At 37.6% G+C, this 20,510-nt stretch overlaps 2 protein-coding genes across 2 annotated transcripts in view; both read left to right on the top strand.

The window, feature by feature from the left end:
* The window catches only part of LOC139725981 (protein ENTREP2-like), a gene marked incomplete at its 3' end in the record, with an annotated part of 157,408 nt that extends 145,284 nt beyond the window's left edge, over positions 1–12,124 (top strand). The window contains exon 3 of the mRNA XM_071637063.1: positions 12,053–12,124. Within this exon, the coding sequence (XP_071493164.1) occupies positions 12,053–12,124 (72 nt within the window). The remainder of the gene's footprint in view (positions 1–12,052) is intronic.
* Positions 12,125–12,286: 162 nt separating this feature from the next.
* The window catches only part of LOC139725990 (uncharacterized), a 116,487-nt gene continuing 108,263 nt past the window's right edge, over positions 12,287–20,510 (top strand). Inside the window, exon 1 of the mRNA XM_071637072.1 lies at positions 12,287–12,388. Coding sequence (XP_071493173.1) covers positions 12,287–12,388 — 102 coding nt within the window. The remainder of the gene's footprint in view (positions 12,389–20,510) is intronic.

Genomic DNA, 20,510 nt, shown 5'->3' with positions numbered 1-20,510 from the left:
GAGAAATGGCAGAAAAGCGATGGTGTACTATACTATATGCACACAATATACATGTACAAGTAGATAAGAGTACAGGAGACTGCCATTACTCACTGAACTTAATTTGATTAAAAGAAATTATTTATTCAAAATGTATTCACAAGACTGTAGATTCATACACATATATGTATCACAAAGGATGTAAGAAACCTTTCAATGTAGAATATACCTTAATCCATTTGGCTGTATCGATGAGTTTGCGACAGTGTGCTGAAAATAATGTAGAGGTATAGAGTGTACAGAGTATGTTTTATGAGAGTAATGTTGTGTGCGTGTGGATGGTTTAGGAGCGAGCATAATTTGAGTCTAAGCTGAATACAATTATTTCTCATGCCTATCAGTCATATCAGACATTTTTATTTTACTGGCTCAAAGCTCCAGCAGCTGAAATTCATGTGATTTCAGTTGTGTTTGAGGTCAGTGGTGTCGAGAAGGTTAACTTGAAACCATCACTGGTAAATGGCCATTGGTTCTGACAGGGCTGCGGGTCCAACATGATATGTCCTGTCATTTTTCCATTTTACTGCATTTGTGTCGTGTTGCTGATCGCATTGTCTATTGTATTCAGCCTTCTCCTTCTATATCCTTCCATTGCTGCTCTGTCCGTCATGTTTTGTGCTTCATCATTGTACTACTCCTTTCAATTTGAATCAGTAGAATGTATTGTATCCTTGTATTGTGTTGTACGTTCTGTATTGATTTGTGCTGTGCGAACTTTATTAATTTTTGGCAAAGTGGCTGCTTTAGCTCTCACAGAGTCACAAAGTTTCATTTCAAGTGTCAAACAGTTGAGAAGTCTTCTGCAAGTGTCACTGCATATCACATGACCACAAAGTGTTGAATATTTCTGAAGGGATGGTTAGGATACATATCAGTATCAAATGCTGTTCTTTCCTTATAGATGTTGGTTATATTGTGCTCAAATCATAAACTCTACTCTTTATTGATGCACATGTATGGCTTGTGTTTCATTACTTTTGTCTGTGAAAATATGGGCCTACTTTCTTCCTGGCATATCGGTGTATATGCTGTTATTGTTCTGTTTCTTTGTATGCCAATATTTTTGCAAATTGCCACAAAGCTCGTTGATCGCTGTATCCGGACCTCATAACGGCAACAGTTGAGTTGGCAAAATGTGGCTTATTGTATTTTCAGCCATGCACCTGCAGAGCCCTTGGTGAAAAGAAAAAAAAAATTAGCTAATGATGGAGCATGCACTCAATTTGTATGCTGCCACATTATTCCGGCCTCTTTGACGAATTCACCGGCTGCAGGGAGTGACGGTTCAATCATTGATACTGTGAAACATTCGATCAATATCGTCAACCTCCCCGTCGCTCCAATATTACAGCCATCCGTCATCGTATTTCATCACAGTTATCGGGGCCAGGGCAAGTTTACCCAATTCGTATCGTCATGGTTTTGATTTGTGATGCATGGTTGCCGTGACGACCATCAGATTGTTACCAGCTCTTTGTCTCTTGGTGTTCAAGCGTTTTCTTGTATGCAAAATAATTAAAGTCACGTGTACCATTTCCTTGTTCAATATTTGCACATCCCCAAAACCAATCCCAATGTAATTAATGGAAGCTTGTATACCATAAATGTGATAGAAATCATATGACAAAAAGTATGCTATTAAGGAAAATGAAAATGTTAAATCGTGATGAAAATCAAGACACTACTGTGTAGTTGTGTTGCTGACTAAACAAACTAAAGATGAATAGGCATAATCATTGGAGAACAGCTCAAATCAGAACAGAAGTTTGAATTTTTTAATCAATTTGCCCAAATTTATCCAGATTGTTTTGGAATGCTAAAAAGTGTCACGACCTCTAAACCTGTTGTCAGTAGTACACAGTCATGGAATCACACAAGACTTGATCCTGCTTTGAGGAAGGGTGACTTATTCATGTAATACGGTTCCGTAAGCTCGGGTTTTCAGATTTGCGCCAATTGGGGTGTGATATTGGAATTGATTTCTTCCCCTGTTCTGGCAGGCAGAGGTGTATTTCTGGAGTTCATCTCCAAAAGGGATAACTGGGGAAAAAAAGTGGAAAAAAAGTTCAGACCATCCTGCTGTGTGACCTGAAAGGGAAATTGAATTCTTCCTCTAATTTGTGTAAAATAGTTGAAGATGACAGTGCTTTCCTGCAATTTCCCACAATGGGTGCAAGTTTCTTACACGCACTGAGACATATCATGCCAGTGGTAATCTGCACACCATGCTTCCGCTTCTACGACGATGCCTTTCTCGATGTGAATGCTTTTATCACAGTTTTCATCTTACACTGACATTGAGGACTTACCAAAGCTAAATTTAGAATATGGCTTTCTTAGTGCAAATGCTTCTATCACAGTTTTCATTTTTCACTGACATTGAGGGCTGACCGTGACCGAGTGTTGAAAATATAGCAAATTTACATTAACAAAAATGCCACCCCCCCCCCCCCCCCCCCCCCCCCATTGATAAGTTGTATATTCCCAAGTTGGCTTTACTTGCTGGTATAATCATACAGAAATGTATCCAAGTTTAAGTTACATGGACCCGAGGATGAAATTATATTATTGGTTTTTAGGGCTGTACATTCCTTAGTCTATCAATAGCTTTCCTGTCACAATATACTGCTAGACTGTAGCCAAGAATAAAACCCCAATGCCTATGATAGAGCTTTCCTTCTAAAAGTTTGATACCAAGGGGGTAAATGCAATGTTGACTCTCTTCAAACCAAGAGGAAGATGAACAGGAGACTTAGATTTTTATGTGTTTTTTGTGTTGTGGCATTCACCCAAGTGATTTCAAACTCCCAAGAGTTTGCTGGTGTGTTCAAATATAAAGTTATTCACTGAATTTTGTTTGTTTTGTTTGTTTGTTCATTTCCATCTGAGAAGATGGCTGGATAGCCCATATTCAGCTACGCTATTAGCTGGTCTTCCATGGGGTCTAGTTGGATGTGAGGTGGGACCACTTCAACGGATTAAACATCCTTAAACTAGGAGAACTGTGCATATGTGTTTAGATATTATTGTATTCTCTCAGATATTAGATGTTCACATAGATGAGTTTAAGCTCAAAGGACAGTGTCAGTATGTTTAGATGTGAAGGTGAATAAATGTTACAGAAAATAAAGAACATTACCCTTTTCAGCTAATATACCCAGATTTGTGTACAATACGACTCCATCCTTCTTGGAGGTATATACACAAAGTTCTGTGTGTTACCAGTCATCTGTGAAGGGGGAAAAAAAAAGAATGAACTGCCGAATTTTTGATTGGGGACAGAAATTTCATATTCTGACAGCCAGTCACAGATTTCCAAAATAGCTGAGACTTTTTTCTTGTATTCCTCACAGAGGGCACTCTTTCAAGTTGTAGTATTATTTCACATATATACACAACTCCTTTAACTATATTATGTCTATCAATTGATCATCAGTTTTGGTTATTACGCAAATACGAGAATGATGATTTACTTTATCTGTACCAACAAATGCCTTTCCTTCTTCTGTTTTACAGCCATGAAGACCTAGAGCGAAAGTGCTCAAAGTACCCAAATTTCAAACTGTACATGGTTATGGTCTTATCTCGTTGTGGGAAGGACTGTATATCAAGTGCAAACTGCTGTGATATGATTCTGAAGCAACATGCTTTGGTTCTTTGCCTCCATCAAAGTGGGACTGATGGATCAGAGGAATACATCATGATTTTGTAAATTTGCTATTCCTATTCAACATTAATGGTGTCTGTGCAAGCATTTTGTGCCCTATTACTGGTATGTTCTGCCTTGCAGTGATTCCTAGAGCATTGTAAATTCATAAGATTATTGCTGTGTCAGTTACAATCAGACGTCTGCCTTGCTGGGGATCATTCTCTGATATATCATCTTGATTTGCATTACTCAGTATGACAAGGGTCTGTCTTGGTGGCGTCATGTCTCATCGGGAGTGTCTTGAGTTTGTTTGTTGTTGTTTTTTTAAGGATAAGATACCAACAATAAAACTGAAAAGCAAAGTTTTGCTGTCAATTTATGCACTTCTTGAGGGCAACATTCATTTCTGCTTTTCTGGATTCTTATGATTGTTTTTTTCTCCTATTCTTCGTATTCTTCCTACTGTACAGTAAGATACTTTTGCATCATGAAATTTTCAGGAATTGGAGCCAACAGCCTTTTTCGCAGCATGAAATTTTTGTGAATTGTCACTAGTATTCAACGCATACAGTGTTAACAAGAACTTTGGCATGCATTTTAAATTCGCGAATATTGGCCTATGCAGAATTCGCAAAATTAAAATGCATGCAAACATTCATCATTTTGCAATATTCTCTCTCAGGCTGTCCCTCATAGTGATGAAGAACATATAGCGTAATCTGTGCAGACTGCGCTTGAACGTTTCAAAACAATCCTCTGTCTTGGTAGTAACTAAACTAATCCCACCTCCCATTGGTTTTGTCCCAGCTGGGGGTCACGGCTAATCTTTTTTCACGATGGGCGTCTCTGCCCTCAAACCAGGAGTGTTGAAATCAATCAAAAGCCCCCACACCTCGTAATGCCTCCATGACCTAAGCAAGAGGTATTTATTTGTCTGGCAAGCTCTCAGACTGACAGACCTGAATTTGAAAACCAAAACAGAGTTGTCGTTTTTGTCTTGAAATGTCATGTAATCAAGTCATGTGACAAACAAAGAAATGTACTCTATTTGTGGATTAGCAAGAAAAAGAAAAGGTATTAAACAAATATACTTGTCATTGATGTGAAGCTTGATGTTTTCCGTTTCCTCATTGTAAACAATGTCAACTTTTAAAGTGGTTTCAAGACAGATATGGTAATGATAGACTACAGGGGCGGATCCAGGAATTCCATAAAGAGGGGGTGCCTTTACAAAATTAAAGGGGAGGCGCATGCACCCCACCCCCATTTTTTCTTTTTATTTCCTTTGTGTTAACAAAAAATAAAGGGGGGTGTGCGCCTGATGCGCCCCCGCCTGGATCCGCCGCTGGACTATAGATAGATAGGTAGGGAAATGGATAAATAGATAGATCATACATCATATATTTAGCAAATCTATTTTCTTTTTCTTTTTTTTTTTTTTTTTTTTTTTTGGGGGGGGGGGAATAATGATTTCCCTACAAGTTTGCAAGTGGTCAAAGTCATGATCGTAGAGCACAGCAATTGATGGAAAAATTGGGAAGTGAGCATCTCCCAAGCTGTGTTATCACGAACTTTATTCCAAACTGCTCTACTTTCTTGATATGAGAATAATGATAGACTCGCCATGCAATATCATAGGCAATAATCCCAGCAGTCATGATTTATTCCAGTCATGTAGCAGAGAAATAATGTGCAGGATTTGATATGCCCTCATTCCCCACCCTCACCCCCCCCCCCCTTTGCAGGTCAGTGAACCTCAAACAGCTGCTTAATCCATGATATCACTGCAATATTACCGCTTTCTCTACCATGCAGGGACCACTTGTTCACTTTATCGAAAAAAGATTACTGCTGATATTAACTGATGGGGGGGGGGGGGGGGTGATGGGAGGGATATTTATTAACCCGTTGAGGACGAACTGGTTTTGCTATAAAAAGCATTTCCCATAAACACCTGCCCGAGTATTTGCGGGACTAGTCTTAAACGGGTTAAAGTTGGAGCATTTCTTTTATATAGGTGATTGAGACACGTCTTTATTAGTACTGAAACGATCCTGTATAACTTGTATGCATTTTCCTCCAGAGGTACTTGTTTTGATTAGAAAGTGAAAAGATCCCATCATTGTTCTGGTCCTGTAGCCATCAAAGAGATGTATCTTATTTCAGTTATGTTTTTTGTATAGTTTGTATGATGTATCCTTGAAAGTTTACTGACACAATTACATGACATTCAAAGTATATGGTCTGATTATACTATTTTGGAAACTGCAAAATACTAATTTCATATGGTCATTTCCACAATGGAATATAGTATTCCTCATTTTTCATCTCTCCACTAACCCTGCTCGAAGTGTAGATATCATCCATTCAAAAAAACAATGATTGAACAGAACTTTTTAAAACAAACTTATACAAAGGGCAGGTGTGCTTCTCTCATATCTTGCTGGTACACAGCCCCCGTAGCCTCCGTATCTGACTATCTTGTATGTGACCATAGAGGGCGACATTTATCCACATTTAACGATAGAGCTGCAGAAATTCCCCACTATTAAAAACAGAACAATATCACAGCTAAGTGATGCCTGGATCATTCTAGCAGTCAGTCTTCAATGACTTTGAGATTGATCATGATCTGGAAAAGAAATTATTTTGATGGCACATAGAGTTGTGTCCTCTAAATGTGATATGTTGGATGTACTTGAATATTTGCAGGTTGAGGAGAATTTCTCATAAAAATGACAAAATCAGAACAAATACATGCCATTTTCCAAGACTGTTTGAGTGAAACATTTCATAAAGACCATTAAGTGGATCAACAATGGTAGTGGTGTAGATGTAGATTTGTTGTTGGTCGTGGTGGTGTCATTCCTGACTACATGTATCAAGAGATAATAATAGCAGAGACACATGTACAAATACATAGGGAATGGAACATATGGCATATGTATAGTATTAGATAAGCCTTTTGTCATTTGAAGTGAAATTCCTATTTTGGACATAAATAGATGTACTATGAAATAATAATAACCAATGAAAAATATTGGAATCATTATACAGTTTTCCATTGTTAAAGTGAAGGGTCAAAATGATGTAAGATTTGGCATATGTAGCCAAAAGATATCTAGAAGAGATTTCTAGAAATCCACAAGGTTGTACAAATCATGCATGGCATTCCATCCGGACATAGCCATTATCTTCAAGCCTTGTACTTCCCCTTTTTCCGCCAGGGCTGCATCCTTATGTGCCTTTAAGATCCCATCCTCGCCAGAAAATCTAAAGTAAACACTGCCCTCGTCAGTCTGTAATGTTTCATGTGCAATGACTGCACAGCGCGGGCCAATTAAGTTCAGTTTCTTCCCTCGGGGAACAGTTTATTTTATGGGAGTTGGGCAGGAAAGGGGGGGGGGTGGAGGGGAAACTCTGTACCTGATTATCTCCAAGAGATTAGAACTGGGCTAATTTGCGATGAGTCATTATTCTTGTCTGAAATTAAGAGCGTGTTTTCGTTAGGCAGAATGTCCCAGGGTGAGGGGCTGTTTGGGTTTAAGTACTTGGGAAGATATAGCATCTTCTGCGTCCTGGTGCATGATGTGAGGAATGGAAGTTGTGATCCATCATGACTGATAAACAAAAACCTGATGAAGTCACTGAACAGTAATTTTCTGAGTGAAGTATTTTTAGGTTTTCAAGATACTAAGCACTCAGTTTGCTTTGTGATTTGCACAACTTTATTGGGGGGGGGAGGAAGATCGAAATAGGCTGCAGTGGAAAAAAAAAATTGGAAAGCTAGCCACTGGGGGAAAAAAAATGTTGTTCAAAAAATTGGGTTTGAAGCTTATGTGCCTATGCATATAGAAAATTATGCATTTAGCACTGAAGGATGATTCAAAATATTGCACTCAGTGGAATATAGACCAAAAAAAAAAGAAGAACTGTTTTGCATTTCAGAACATTTTCACATTCGGGCAGGAGATATTCAATGTGTTACACTCTTTTTTTTTATTTACGTTTTTAAACGAATATGAAATTTAACATTTTCAGTCAAATGGAATTCTTTTGCTGTATTCTTAACCTGATAGCTAAAATTTAGTCATGGTTATGTACAACTGTAGTGAACGCTCACAATCAAAAGATTGCATCAGGAATTTATATCATTACATATCTTCTCATATCTTCTATGATTTGCCTTACTTTATGCATAGAGAGGCCTAGCTAAAATCCAGAAGTGTTATAGCATAAATGAAACGGTATCATAAATAAACGTTCCCTCGGTTTTATACAGTTTGCGTTTCATGGACAACATTACAGTATTTTCATGTACACACACTAATAAAGTATGGTATGAATTTTTATTGGAATGGCAGGTGCAATTGATACAGATGAATATTGCAGTTTTGCAAAAGTCAAAGTTTGTTTTTTGTGATACGAAGCAAGCACATCTTCGATTTGATTCTGTTTTCATCTTTTCCACCCACATGACTGCGACAAAGTGGCATGCACATTTAGCAGAAAGCAATTATTTCATTTGGAGACGATCTCATGGTAATGTGTAGCGATGGTAGTTTATGGGATATGTCTCGGAAAAAAAGACAATATTTGAAGATTGATGTGGAAAATGGATGTGGCATGATAGGGAAGATGATTAACTCCAGTCAAACATGTCTGTAGGGGCGATCAAATACTAATTATCTGCCAGAAAATTGGTCTCCCGTAGCATTAAAGAAATTTGATGGAGTGGCATTAAAGTGGAGAGAAAAGTGAAGAGCCATTCCATGGTGGGTCATTAATTTGTGGTTGACTTCTCTCTGTTTTCAGTCGCTGTTTGTGTTTTCTATTCTCTCTCTTTCTGTCTCTTTAATTCTCTGTTCTCCACTATTTCAGTCTCTGCTCTTTCTTCTTCCCTGATATCCTCATTTTTCATGATCCTGTACTATTGAGGTATGTTCAGTTGTTTCAGTTTATAGATAACCGAGGATGTCACATTAACCAAGTAATTGACACTATGATTGAACACAGTCACATTGTACTACAATAGATCACCCCTTTTTATGAAATGGCATCAATTTTCTCTTTTAATTTGAATAATACACATTTTGATTATGAAGTTTTGTAGTCTGTTTCTTGCTAATTTCCATTGATTTGTGATTTTTTTTTGCAAAGTTAAGACCCATATGACAGCATTTATTTGTAAGGAGTTCTGTTCTTCTGTAGACTTTGCATCTATGGAGTCCACAATCCATTAGACGCAGGGTTGCCAATCATGCCATTGTGGCCAGATGCAACAGCGCCCTCTTTTGATCATATGTTTATAGTCCACTGGAGTCTTTCATGGAGTGCAGAGTTTGTGGTGTGTGTTCAATTTGGAAAGGTGGAAATCTGGCACACTATTCAGCTACCCTACAATGTTTCATCATTGTTTTCTTTTGTGAGCATGACTATTTGAGGAAAAAAAGTACACAGTGGTTTTAAAAGGGGATGATCTCAAACATACATGTGAGTTGAGTGAATGCAGTAAAGTCTGAGGAAATCTTGACAATCCATTCAAAAGCTATGAACTCGTAAAGTTTTGATACTGTGATTGCTAGGTGAGGAGGCTACAACAGTTCGTTGGACAACGACATGAAGAAAATATAAAGAGAATTCAACTTATTCTTATTTCTTTTTTTTTAGCATAGTGAAAGAGCACCTGACTTACCTCTTTCAGAAAGCAGGGGGATAAATACAACCCTTACCCTCTTCTTTACCTTACAATTTTTTGTATGTCTATTTTCATATATACATTTTCCTCCTTCAGTGTGCATAGAGACAATTCATCTTTTTAATTTTCACTTTATAAAAGTGGCCTATATTTATCCTTATTATTATCATTATAATTATCATTATCATCATTATCATTATAAGTATCATTATCATTATTATACAAAGAGGAAAGAGGAGTATAAAGAAATCACCTGGCACACTTTTAGAAACTCCTACTGGCAATATCAATCATGCTGTGAAATTACAGGTTTTTATTACATTGGAAAAATGTTACATTTCTCATCAGTGCTTACCTGAGGAGCATGACCATGAAATGACTTTGCGGTACCTGAATGCAGCTGTCAATCAAAGAAAATGTAATTTTCACACTTCGTATGTTCGGTATGCCAAAAATGTTTCTGTTTCATTGCCAAATTGCTTGTGAATTCTTTCCCTGCAGCTGCAAAAAGGAACAATTCAATGAGGTGATTTTTTTTTTCCTTTTCTGCGTGTGTCTGAAAGTAGCAAATTGTCAGATCTGTGCATTGTCAAATGCAAGCATGAAAGGCAGTGATAAAGTTTAACTTTGGGGAGGTTGGTGTTTCATCATGCATTTAATGTTCTTCATTGATTCACAAATGAGCTGCGGAGCGAATAAATAAAAAGGAAGTAATTTTCCAGGGCACAGTGGGCTGTGTCTAATTTGATGAATTCTCAAATCTATTCAAGTGTGGACTGTGAGACAGGGAAAGATACATTTTCATGCCCCAAGTTGATGTGGTGGTTGCACGACTATTGTGTTATCAAACCAAACAGTTTGGGATATGCATGCAGTCTGATTATTCCTCTAATTTTTGTGTAAACTTACAGACTTTCTTCAGAATTTTACTGCTGGATGCAGTAATACAGAAAGAAGAAGAGTAGCTTTGTTGTTTCAGTATCATAGGGGAACGAACCTCATTACTACGAAGACCTGAAAACCTGGAATTTTGAAATCATTCTGCACCCCAAGAAATGCTTGCAAAACATTTGCAGAAGAGAACAACCGTTGAAATAGATTTTCCTCCACATAATAAAGACAATTACTTCATTGATAGATGCCGGGGAGATCTGGATCTTCCAAATGAGGCCAATTGCATTAAACTCCCAGGCTTCAAGATATTACGCCATGAATACACACGAGTCTCCGCCGATGTGTTGGCACAAGGAAGGGCAAGACAGTATGCCTGAAGTTGATGGATACATTTTGTGATCAGGAAGAATCAATAAAGAATATAGAATGGTTGTAGGGTAGCACAGATTGCCACAAAGCCGCAATCTGTCTGGGAATTCCTGTCGAGTCAATATTTGCCAAATGAAATCTTATGTAAATACACAGAGATTTATTTTGTGTCTCGCAGCATTCATCATGTTCATTTTTTTTTTTTTCTTTTTTACAAGATTGACTAGTCAGTGTGGCTGTACATTGATTAACCCCCTTAATGTTAGTAGATTCACAACCTTACAAGTTACATCGCAAGAGTAATGTTTTTAACCCTATTATGCTACGATTTGTAGTCAATGATGATGTAAAAATCTTCAATACAAGTCAAGATTCAGTGTGAACAATTGTTCTGTTTTCAGACAAGCTGATTTCATGTAATGAGTAACCCTATAAAAGCGTTCAGTCAAATCTACTCATTTTAAAGGTGGTGCGTTTTCACATAAAGTATATATTCTGTATACGCCATATATTTTGCAGGGTTTTTTATTTTCGCAAATCTTGCATGTTAGGTGCTATTTGCAAATCTTACAACACATGAAAATGAGTATCTGAATATAAGAACGACCCAAGTCCATGGAAGACCATTTCGAGTAAACTTAAAAAAAACTTCATATCTTTTTTATTTGTCCAATAATATTCTATTTAAATGTGATGGAAAGGCAACATTGTATATATATACAAATAATAACATATATTATTATGACAATTAACATTTACATTACTTGTGGAGAGGCCATTTTGTGTGATGGACTTGGGTCCTTCTTTGACTCATATGGACTTGGGTCGTTCTTTGAATCATATACATGATATTCTGCTATAGAGATGAGAGAAGGATGAGAGAGGGCGCTATAATATGAATGTAAGAATGACCCAAGTCCTTCATTCTTACATTCATATAAGATTCAAATCATTCATTTCAGACACTTCCGGGGGTAATTAGGATTTATCATTTATACACAAGATGAGTCCATGCATAAGCTACAATTTCCCATGTCAAACTGAATTTGGCCAAAAATTGGACTTGGGTCGTTTTTATATTCAGGTCTTCAAATATCAACTCTAATCCCAACATGAACGCGATGTGCATGCATTCATTTTCCTGTTCATCATGGTACTCCACATTCGCAAAGTGAACCACTTGAGAAATTGTCGGGAAGTCCTGATTTTTGAAAAGTTAGACTCGCCAGATATATGGCATAGAGACAGCAGTCCACCTTTTGATGTATTTCATATTGTTTGGCTGGTGAAATGAAAATGAAGTATTCATGAATGAAGTATAAGCACTCTGATTTTTCTATTGTTCTGTGAGATGTTAATGCACTGTTTTGTGTTTCTGTGTGTTTGATTTTCTTACCAAACAGATAAGTTTCTTCACTTTCCTATCAGCGTTGTGTGTCATCCTCCACCTCGTAGCCACCGCCCTGTCGGGGCTGAGTTGCGCCGAACTCCAGATGTTGGGAGGATGCCGCAAACAGGCCAGCACCCTGGTGTGCCGCTGCTGCACCGCCACGCTGCCGTGCACGGCCACGGAAAACTCCGTCGCCATCGAGGGCGTCAAGGATTGCGCCATCATCACCTCGACGATACGTCTCGTCATGTTCATCATATGCGTGGCCAACATCGTGGCTTGTATGATATGTATCGCAGCCACGATTGTTGGCTGTGCGTACATCATTAAACGACATGTAGCTAGGAGGGTAAGTGACATTTTACCAATCCCCAATTTTTCCAACCTACATTTTAACCATTGTTTAAACCATTAATGAGCTCCACACAGGAGATGTCGTACTTAATAATTATCTTCTTCTTTTTTTTTGTAATTTCATTATTGTTTTCATGCTGTTTCAATGTAGTCAACTGATACTTTTTTTTTTTGGTGTATTTTCAATTTGCAACCCCCTCCTCCTTTCCAGGTATATATATATCTCAATTGTATGGAAAAGTCTTTCTCCAGCATGTACACGGGAATCTTCGCAGATCATTGGTGCAAGAAAAAGTGAACCAATAGCTGGAGTTCACAAGGGTGGTTTGAATCTAGTCCATGGATGATCGAGGTAGATTGCGACTGCATACCTATAAATTCAGGAACATGAAAGCATGGGACTTTTGTGAATTGGAGCCGACAGCCTTTTTCACAGCATGGAACTTTTGTACATTTACGACTAGCATTTAATACACTGTGTATAGGCAAAAACTGTAGCATGCGTCTTATTTCCATGAATCTTTCCTCTCTGTAAAACTCGCAAAAATGTTTTGGTTTAAATAACAGTAACTGTGCATAGCACATTGCGCATGCTAACAGATATCCTACACGAACTGGTGCTGGCAAGTACATTTGGAGTGGGTAGGAATGTCATGTGAATTGGGGAATGAATAAAAGGATTAAAAACAATATTTTCCCCGACAGAATATCCTCTTTGCAAAGCCTTGGAAATATTCGTCTCATGCTTCTTGCTCTAATACAATGTTATAGGCCTACCTGTTTGTAAATGGTCATGACAGAAATAAAAAAGTTTATAACATGTATTCTTTACAGTTTTTGTGAAAACCATATCCTGGCCTCAAATCCACACTACCTCTTTTGGCTATTTTGTCAACCTCCTTCCTTTTTTGTGAATTCTGTCATTATTTTACTCATGTTCTGTTGTGAAGAACATTCTTTCTGTACCTCAGTGCTGCTATAATGACCCAGTTTTTCAACCTTAAGCTGTGAAAGGTTAATACCACACTAATTTACAATAATTCTCATCGCATGATTGTGACATTTACCAAACTTTACTACAACTGCAGCTTTTTCCCATTCGTGACCTGGTCTAAGGTTTTACTAACTTACATTTTTGGTCTTGTGAAGGCAAGTTTCCCTTTTTCCTAATCTTCATTTGAATTCCATCGCTTTTGAAATATAGGGCACACCTGGCTAGAAATCCTCCTTATTCCCCCTTTTTTCAGCCATTGGTTTCACTTTCTACTACAGTTAATTGGCATTCTTCCAATACCTAAAGATATCATCCAGTGAGGATAATGCGAGGTTGGTTTCCAAGTATTTAACCTCGGGGGTTGAGGTTGCCGTCTTTTTCAGTGCGTGAAACATTCTTTGAAGAAGCAAATTGAAAGTCAGTTGTGCTCCCTCACACTGCCTTTTCTACTTCTTCCTCTCTCCCTCTCTCTCCCTCTCTCTCTCTCTCTCTCTCTCCCCCCCCCCCCCTTCTCTCTCTCATTTGTGTAATCCTTTAAGTAATCATAGTCCATTATTCATTTTGATGACAGACCAGTGCTTGAGGCAAGACACCAATTGTTAACCTGTTGAGGACCAATTGTTAACCTGTTGTATACTCGGGCAGGTGTCCATGGGAAATGTGTGTTGTAGCAAAATCAGTCAGTCCTCAACGGGTTAAGATCGTACGGCCAAAGTCTTGATAAGACTTCCAAAATGGCTGGTTAGATTTGCATTTGAAGAGAAAATTGGATTAAAAAAAACTAGAACCCAATCCTATAATTGTATCTATATCTGTACTAATTGAAAATTATGCTGATTGCAAAACATCAGAGATTTCTTGTTGTTTGTGGGGTTTTTTTTGTCTTAGATGAGGCAAATCATGGAGTTAAATCAATAGCTGATATAGGGGTAGACTGAAAATTAAACCTTCTTGTTAAGATGTACTCAATTTAGTAGAGATTTTCTTGAATGATAAATGAAACTAGGATTGTTCTAGATTTTAAAGGACAAGTTCACCTTCATAAACATAAGGATTGAGAGAATGTGGCAATATTAGTAGAACACATCATTGAAAGTTTGAGGAAAATCGGACAATCCGTTCAAAAGTTATGAATTTTTGAAGTTTTTGTGCAGTAACCACTGGATGAGAAGACTACTGCAGTGTATGAATAACTTAGATGTCACATGCGTACAACAATATAAGGAAAATATAAAGAGAATTTCACAAAATGTCATCTTTTGAAAAAAGTACACATTCCTTTGACTCGTTACCGACGTATGTTATGGGTAATGTCATTCCCCCTGCCTTTAGAAAGAGGCAAGTCAAGTGTTCTTTTATTATGCGAAAAAAGTGAAAATATGTTGAATTTTCTTTATATTTTCTTTATACTGTTGTACGCATATGAAACCACAAGCTGTAGTAGTCTCCTCATCCAGCGGTTCCAACACAAAAATTTAAAAAATTCATAACTTTTGCATCGATTGTCCAATTTTCCTCAAACTTTCACTGATGTGTTCTACTAATATTGCTGCATTCTCTCAATCCTTATGTTTATGAAGGTGAACTTGTCCTTTAAAGTAGTTGGCAGAGTAGCTACAGATTATTTGTATGAACATGGAATAAGTCTTGAAATGCAGCAAAAAAAAAAACCTGATAATCAAGATAATTACACATTTTCTTCAAATTGTTTTGAGAACAAAGAACAGTTCTCAGCCTTAAAGTCAAGCTTTTAATTTCTTTTTTATTTATTTATTTTTTTTGGGGGGGGGATGGGGGGGGGGGAGTGGGTGGGTTGGATGGACAGTATTTGTGATTGTTCCTGATGTTGTTAGTGTTTCTTCTACTACCAGAATGTCATTATAGAAGAGTGCTAAGTACAAGTATTGCCAACAATTACTTCAAGTTTGTGACCCATATTCATCAGTTATATGTGTGAGGTGTGCAGAAACTTTGAGCAGAAAGAAACACGAGTGTGAACTCAACCAGTGAAAAATTCGTCTTACACTTAACAGCTTGCACATGAAACTTGTACTTTTTACAGACACAGATAATGAGCTTCACAAAGTACAGACATTCCTTCTTTACCAGTTTGAACCTGTCAAAAGTACACTCTGTTGTGATACCATTTGTAATGCAAAACGATACTCTTCTCGTGTACAATTTGAAAACAGGTTGGAGCACAACAAAACTCAACTAATGGCAAATTATCCTGGTATTCTGTATTTTAAAGGAGTTACGAGAACTGTCATTAGCACTGTCATTAGCACACTTAGGAATGCAATTCCAGAATCATCAATTGCAGAGCCAACGTGGGACTGCCTTTATAGATAGAATCTAGGAATTGACATAAACGCCATTTGAAGAGAAGGGGGGGGGGGGCAAAGAGACAGACGGACAGACTCCCACATGTTGCCAGATCTTACCATATTGAAGCTTTCATATGACTGTGTATGGTCTTCAGTGTTTACGCTCTTGCCATCAGCACTTTAAACTCTAAGAATGAAATGGGCTAGTATGGATGAGTAAACCCGTAGGCTAAATACGATTTGTGACCTCCTCAAAGACGTTAGAGGAAATGAAATCCAGTAATTACTGGTCTTTAGGTATTTTTTGAAAGAAGGTAGGTTGACATAAAGGTGAACGTAAACTCTCTTCTGCACAAATGGTCTCAGAGTCATTAGTGTCATGATTGCAGCCAGCCCTGTGCTGATCTCATCTGTGAGCTGTTTCAGACTGCAAAGAACTTTTTCATAAACGTGTATAGCACATGATGCTAGATGAGACATAGACCAAGTCTGTGAGCAAAGTTGAATCACATTCCTCCCAAACACATCTCTCAAAAATTTCTCAAATCATATTTATAGAGATGTGGCAAGGTTTGTTTGTTTGTTTATTTATTTATTTATTTTTTTTTTTTTTTTGGGGGGGGGGTTATGTCGTCAATTTTCGTTTGATTCTTGGTGTACATTTTGAAGTCTAGAATGGTGCGAGCTTCAAAACTTTATTGAAGAATGAAGCTTCACTTGACTTGTCCTCCACTTCCTCCTTTGTGCATGCATGAAAACATACCAAACATTGTCTTGTTCAATATCAATACAGACTCATCAGAGTGTGTGGACACCCTGTTACCCAAAACATGAGTGGATTGTCTGTTTGTATAACACGATTACAAACCAGGTTTTTTCGTAAGTGTGAAACCCACATGAGTTGTCCAACTCAAGGCCATTTATCTCTACCGGTCCTGTGTCCAAGCATATGTCCTACTTTGACAGAAATTAGCTCCTTGGTGCCACATATCTGGCGGGCCTTGCCGGCCAAATGATATAGTCTCTCTCATCTTACTTCTCGTTCGGTAATTTCCACATGATTTCTCAGCGGTAATAAAACTCATCTCAATAAATGCAGTCTCCATGTATCACGTTGCTCGCGTGGCCTACCATAATTGTTTTGCTCGTCAGGCTCGGTCAGGTTTTGCCCAGTAGATGGCGACCTTCAAGAGGATTTAAAGTTGTTTCGGTATTGCTTGTCTTGAAGGTTTTCAGCTACCTTGTATGGTAGGCAGTCATAAAAGGTTTATTTCTGGACTTTCGTTCACCTCATAGCTCCCACGTGGAGTCAAGCAAGAAGAAAGTTGGGTGGTTTTTTTTTTTTCTGACCAAAGATGATTCATTTAGTAGTCACAGTATTTTGTTTTTAGGTTGAGATTTGTGTAAGAGTTTCTGTTTCAAATATTTGTTTTGAACATTAGAAGCTAAACTGGTTCAAGGTAAACACATTTGATCTGTTTATGTGAGGTAAAAAAAAAAGTATGTTCTTCACTCTACACAATAGAGCATTACAAAACATATTGTTTAAAAGATCTGTTACTCTTTGAACATTTATGTGACTATGCATTTTCAAAACACAAAATAACATTCATAAGTATTTTTGCACTATTCACCTGAATATTTAGATAGAAAATGTGTCAGATATCTGAGTGATTCCTATATGATTGAAATATGTCTATTACTCCACATAAAAATATTTGGGAACAAATTATATCATTGAAATATATGATATATATATGAAATATGTCATATATCTGAGCTATATGGGTGCGTATTATACACATGTGCCGGGGAATGAATGTGGGTGTGTGCATTTTTTACGAGGGCATCTGACTGAAGTTTTGCACATGTCTGCAAAGGCTTTTTCTCTAAAATGATTATTTCTTTGTAAATTTGTTATCAAAACAGTTTGTTTTTAGCCACATTTCCTCTCAAACAGTAACTGGCCAGTGGCTGATGAGGTAGGGTTAATTTTGCCACCTGTAATAATCCTTTACACTAATATCAAGACACCCTTAGTTTTGTTAGGGGATGTCCATTTCCATTGCAATCACATTCCCAGGAGATATAACTATCAAAGTACAATGTACATAGTTTATTTGCAGACATTGAACAAATTACTAGATAGAAAAAAAAAAAGGCACGTGGAGAGCTCTACTTAAATTTCTCGATAATCATGTTCTCCGAGCCATCAGAGAGACAACCAGAAATCCAAAACTGACTCACAAATTATCCGTGAGGATGCTGCTCGGGGTCAGCGACCGGACATCGGAGGTTGTCTTTGAGGCCTTGTTAGGACCTTGATGGAAAAGCTTTTTAACGTGGCTGGCGGACAATTAGAAGGTTCAATGACATTGTTTGGAGATACAGCAACATGTATGTTTGGTCATGAGATCTGAAGCTTGAAGGTGATTGCTAAGTCCTCCTACCCTGTGTGACAGGGAGTAACCTTCATCCTTTTTCTCCAACCTCCCTCCTTGTTCTCCTTAGCTTTTCCAGGAACCCAGTAAACCAGGTTCCCATGGCATCAACTCGTAGAAGGAAACCGGTATACCCAGTATCCAAAATGTACACGAGAGAGTGTCTGCATTCTTAGGTTCATGATTATCCATGTTATACTATTAAAGCAGGGGAAAAAAGACTTTTTTCGAAAGAGTAGAGTTTCTGCTTTCAATGACTGTTCTTTCTCTATATCAGAATTGTATGTTCATGCCTAATTCACCTTTTCTGTCTTTTTTTCCCCTTTTACCTCTCTGGTGCAAAACCTGTGTGAAAACATAATGAAGTAATCAGGCCGAGCTCACTAGATTTTGACTTTCGCTGACTCCACTTGGGTGCCATTATAGTGTATATAAAAAAAAAAAATTGCGAACTCAGCATATGCTCTGTTCATATTTCATGTCCAATCAATATCTTGCATTGATCGATGGTACATGCAGTTGACTGTGGAAAGGAAATATATATACTGCTTGACTACTTTAGCACAGGCCGATTACCAACCTGTCCGTTCTTTGTCGATCGGCAAAAAGAATCTCGTTTGGGGGGGCAATGAAGGTTCTTGGAGAATTGCAGAAGGAACCGGTTAAGATCTATACATAGTTGTATGATGTCAATATTTTTACGTTGGCTCTTACCATCTCTGGGGCCCCATTTCATCAAAAGATATAATCGATAATAAATTCCCTTGCCACATAGGCTGCCATAGGCTTATGATAGAAATCAACTATACAATCAATTATAGCTCTTCATATAACAGGGCCTTGGAATGTATCATAGGTGTGACTGAGGTGATTACAAATGGTATTACAGAAAAAATGTTATTATTCTCGAAAACATAAATTTGCAACTAAGATACAGTAATGACATGCTTGCAGCTTAGCAATTGCTGTTGTACTGTTTACACCAGTATAAAAATGCAATGGAAATTATTTTCTGGTGAATGATTTTGCAAATATAACTCCCTCTAACCCGGTCGATTTAACAAGAGTAATTATTTATGAATGATGTAATTCTTAATGAATTCACATTATAAGAAGAATTTCATTAATGCTTTGTGTACAAGCCACTCAGATATTTGTAAAGAGATAGTATTATCACTGCATCCAATTTGCTGATGAAATTCTAACCAATATTACTGCTTCCTGAAAACATTAAAAAGGTTTATATTGTCCCCCCAAAAAATTAAACCTTTATGGTCATTAGAGGAATTTATAAAACTTTCACTCTTACGTTTGTGTCATTGTGTCATTGAAATTAACTGTACCAAGGGCAGAGTTTTCATTACTCTCCGTGTGGGTGATATGTCTTCTTCTTTTTTTTCATTTTCTAGATACCTACAATTCTTCTCACAAACAATTGTCACGATAATCATGAATTTGAGGAGATGTCACGTGTCAGCTGAGCTGTCTGTTCTAATGTTTGAACATCCATGATTGCCTGCACGAGGACTTCCAACAATCCGTCCTCTTCCGGAATCTCTGATGCCGATCCTGCCAAATAAACAGCATGCTTTTGTTTATGAGAAGGAAGAGTTTCCTTTGAATGAACTTTTTGCCAACCCTGGAAGAGGGAAATAGAAGTGCTAGGTTTACAACTTTACTATAATTCTTTTTTTTATCTCATACAATTGATAAATGCTTTGGAATGCTCATCTGCACTCCTGCCAAATTCTTGTTCCCAGAGAAAGATGAGGAGTCGAAATAGAAAAATAAAAGAGCGGTGTAAACATAAACCTGTTGCGCTTCCTTGACGTCAAGAAATACTTACTGTTAGTCTTCCCCCTTTGATATTTGTGAGTAATACATAAGCATGTCAAAAGAGCAGAATCCCAATGTATGACATCTGCCCAAATATGTGCTAGGAGGCGTTTGTGGCTGGATGATGATGTAGGGATTAAATCTTTTCATTCATTCTGTAGCCTCTCTTGAGGTGGGGATCATGGATTGAGCGTTAAGAAATGCTCACACGTAATTCTCTTTGCCGTTCGACTTGATCAGTGGTCCGTGCATTCTTGGTAATCCCTGTGTCTTTTCCACGTAATCACTGACCACATTCAAACCTTCCTTACAGGTTTCATTCAGAACTCCTCCTTACCTTCTTTACACACAGGGCTTAAGACTCAGTGCCCTTGAGAAAACTTGTTGTAAGTCTCCGTTTTAATAGTAACTGTTCAAATTCGTAGTGAAGGACATATGATAGTCTTAGCCTTCATTGTATGAGTATCGGTGGGTTTCTCTTTTTCCTCTTTCAAGTATAGTAGAACATTAAAAATAACG

The sequence above is a fragment of the Diadema antillarum genome, unplaced genomic scaffold, assembly GCF_040938485.1.
Source record: "Diadema antillarum isolate AM-2024a unplaced genomic scaffold, OU_Dant_1.0 seq00000069_RagTag, whole genome shotgun sequence".
Taxonomy (NCBI): Eukaryota; Metazoa; Echinodermata; class Echinoidea; order Diadematoida; family Diadematidae; genus Diadema; species Diadema antillarum.
The sequence above is the reverse complement of the archived record's forward strand: the minus strand, read 5'-3'. Positions and strand labels throughout refer to the sequence as shown.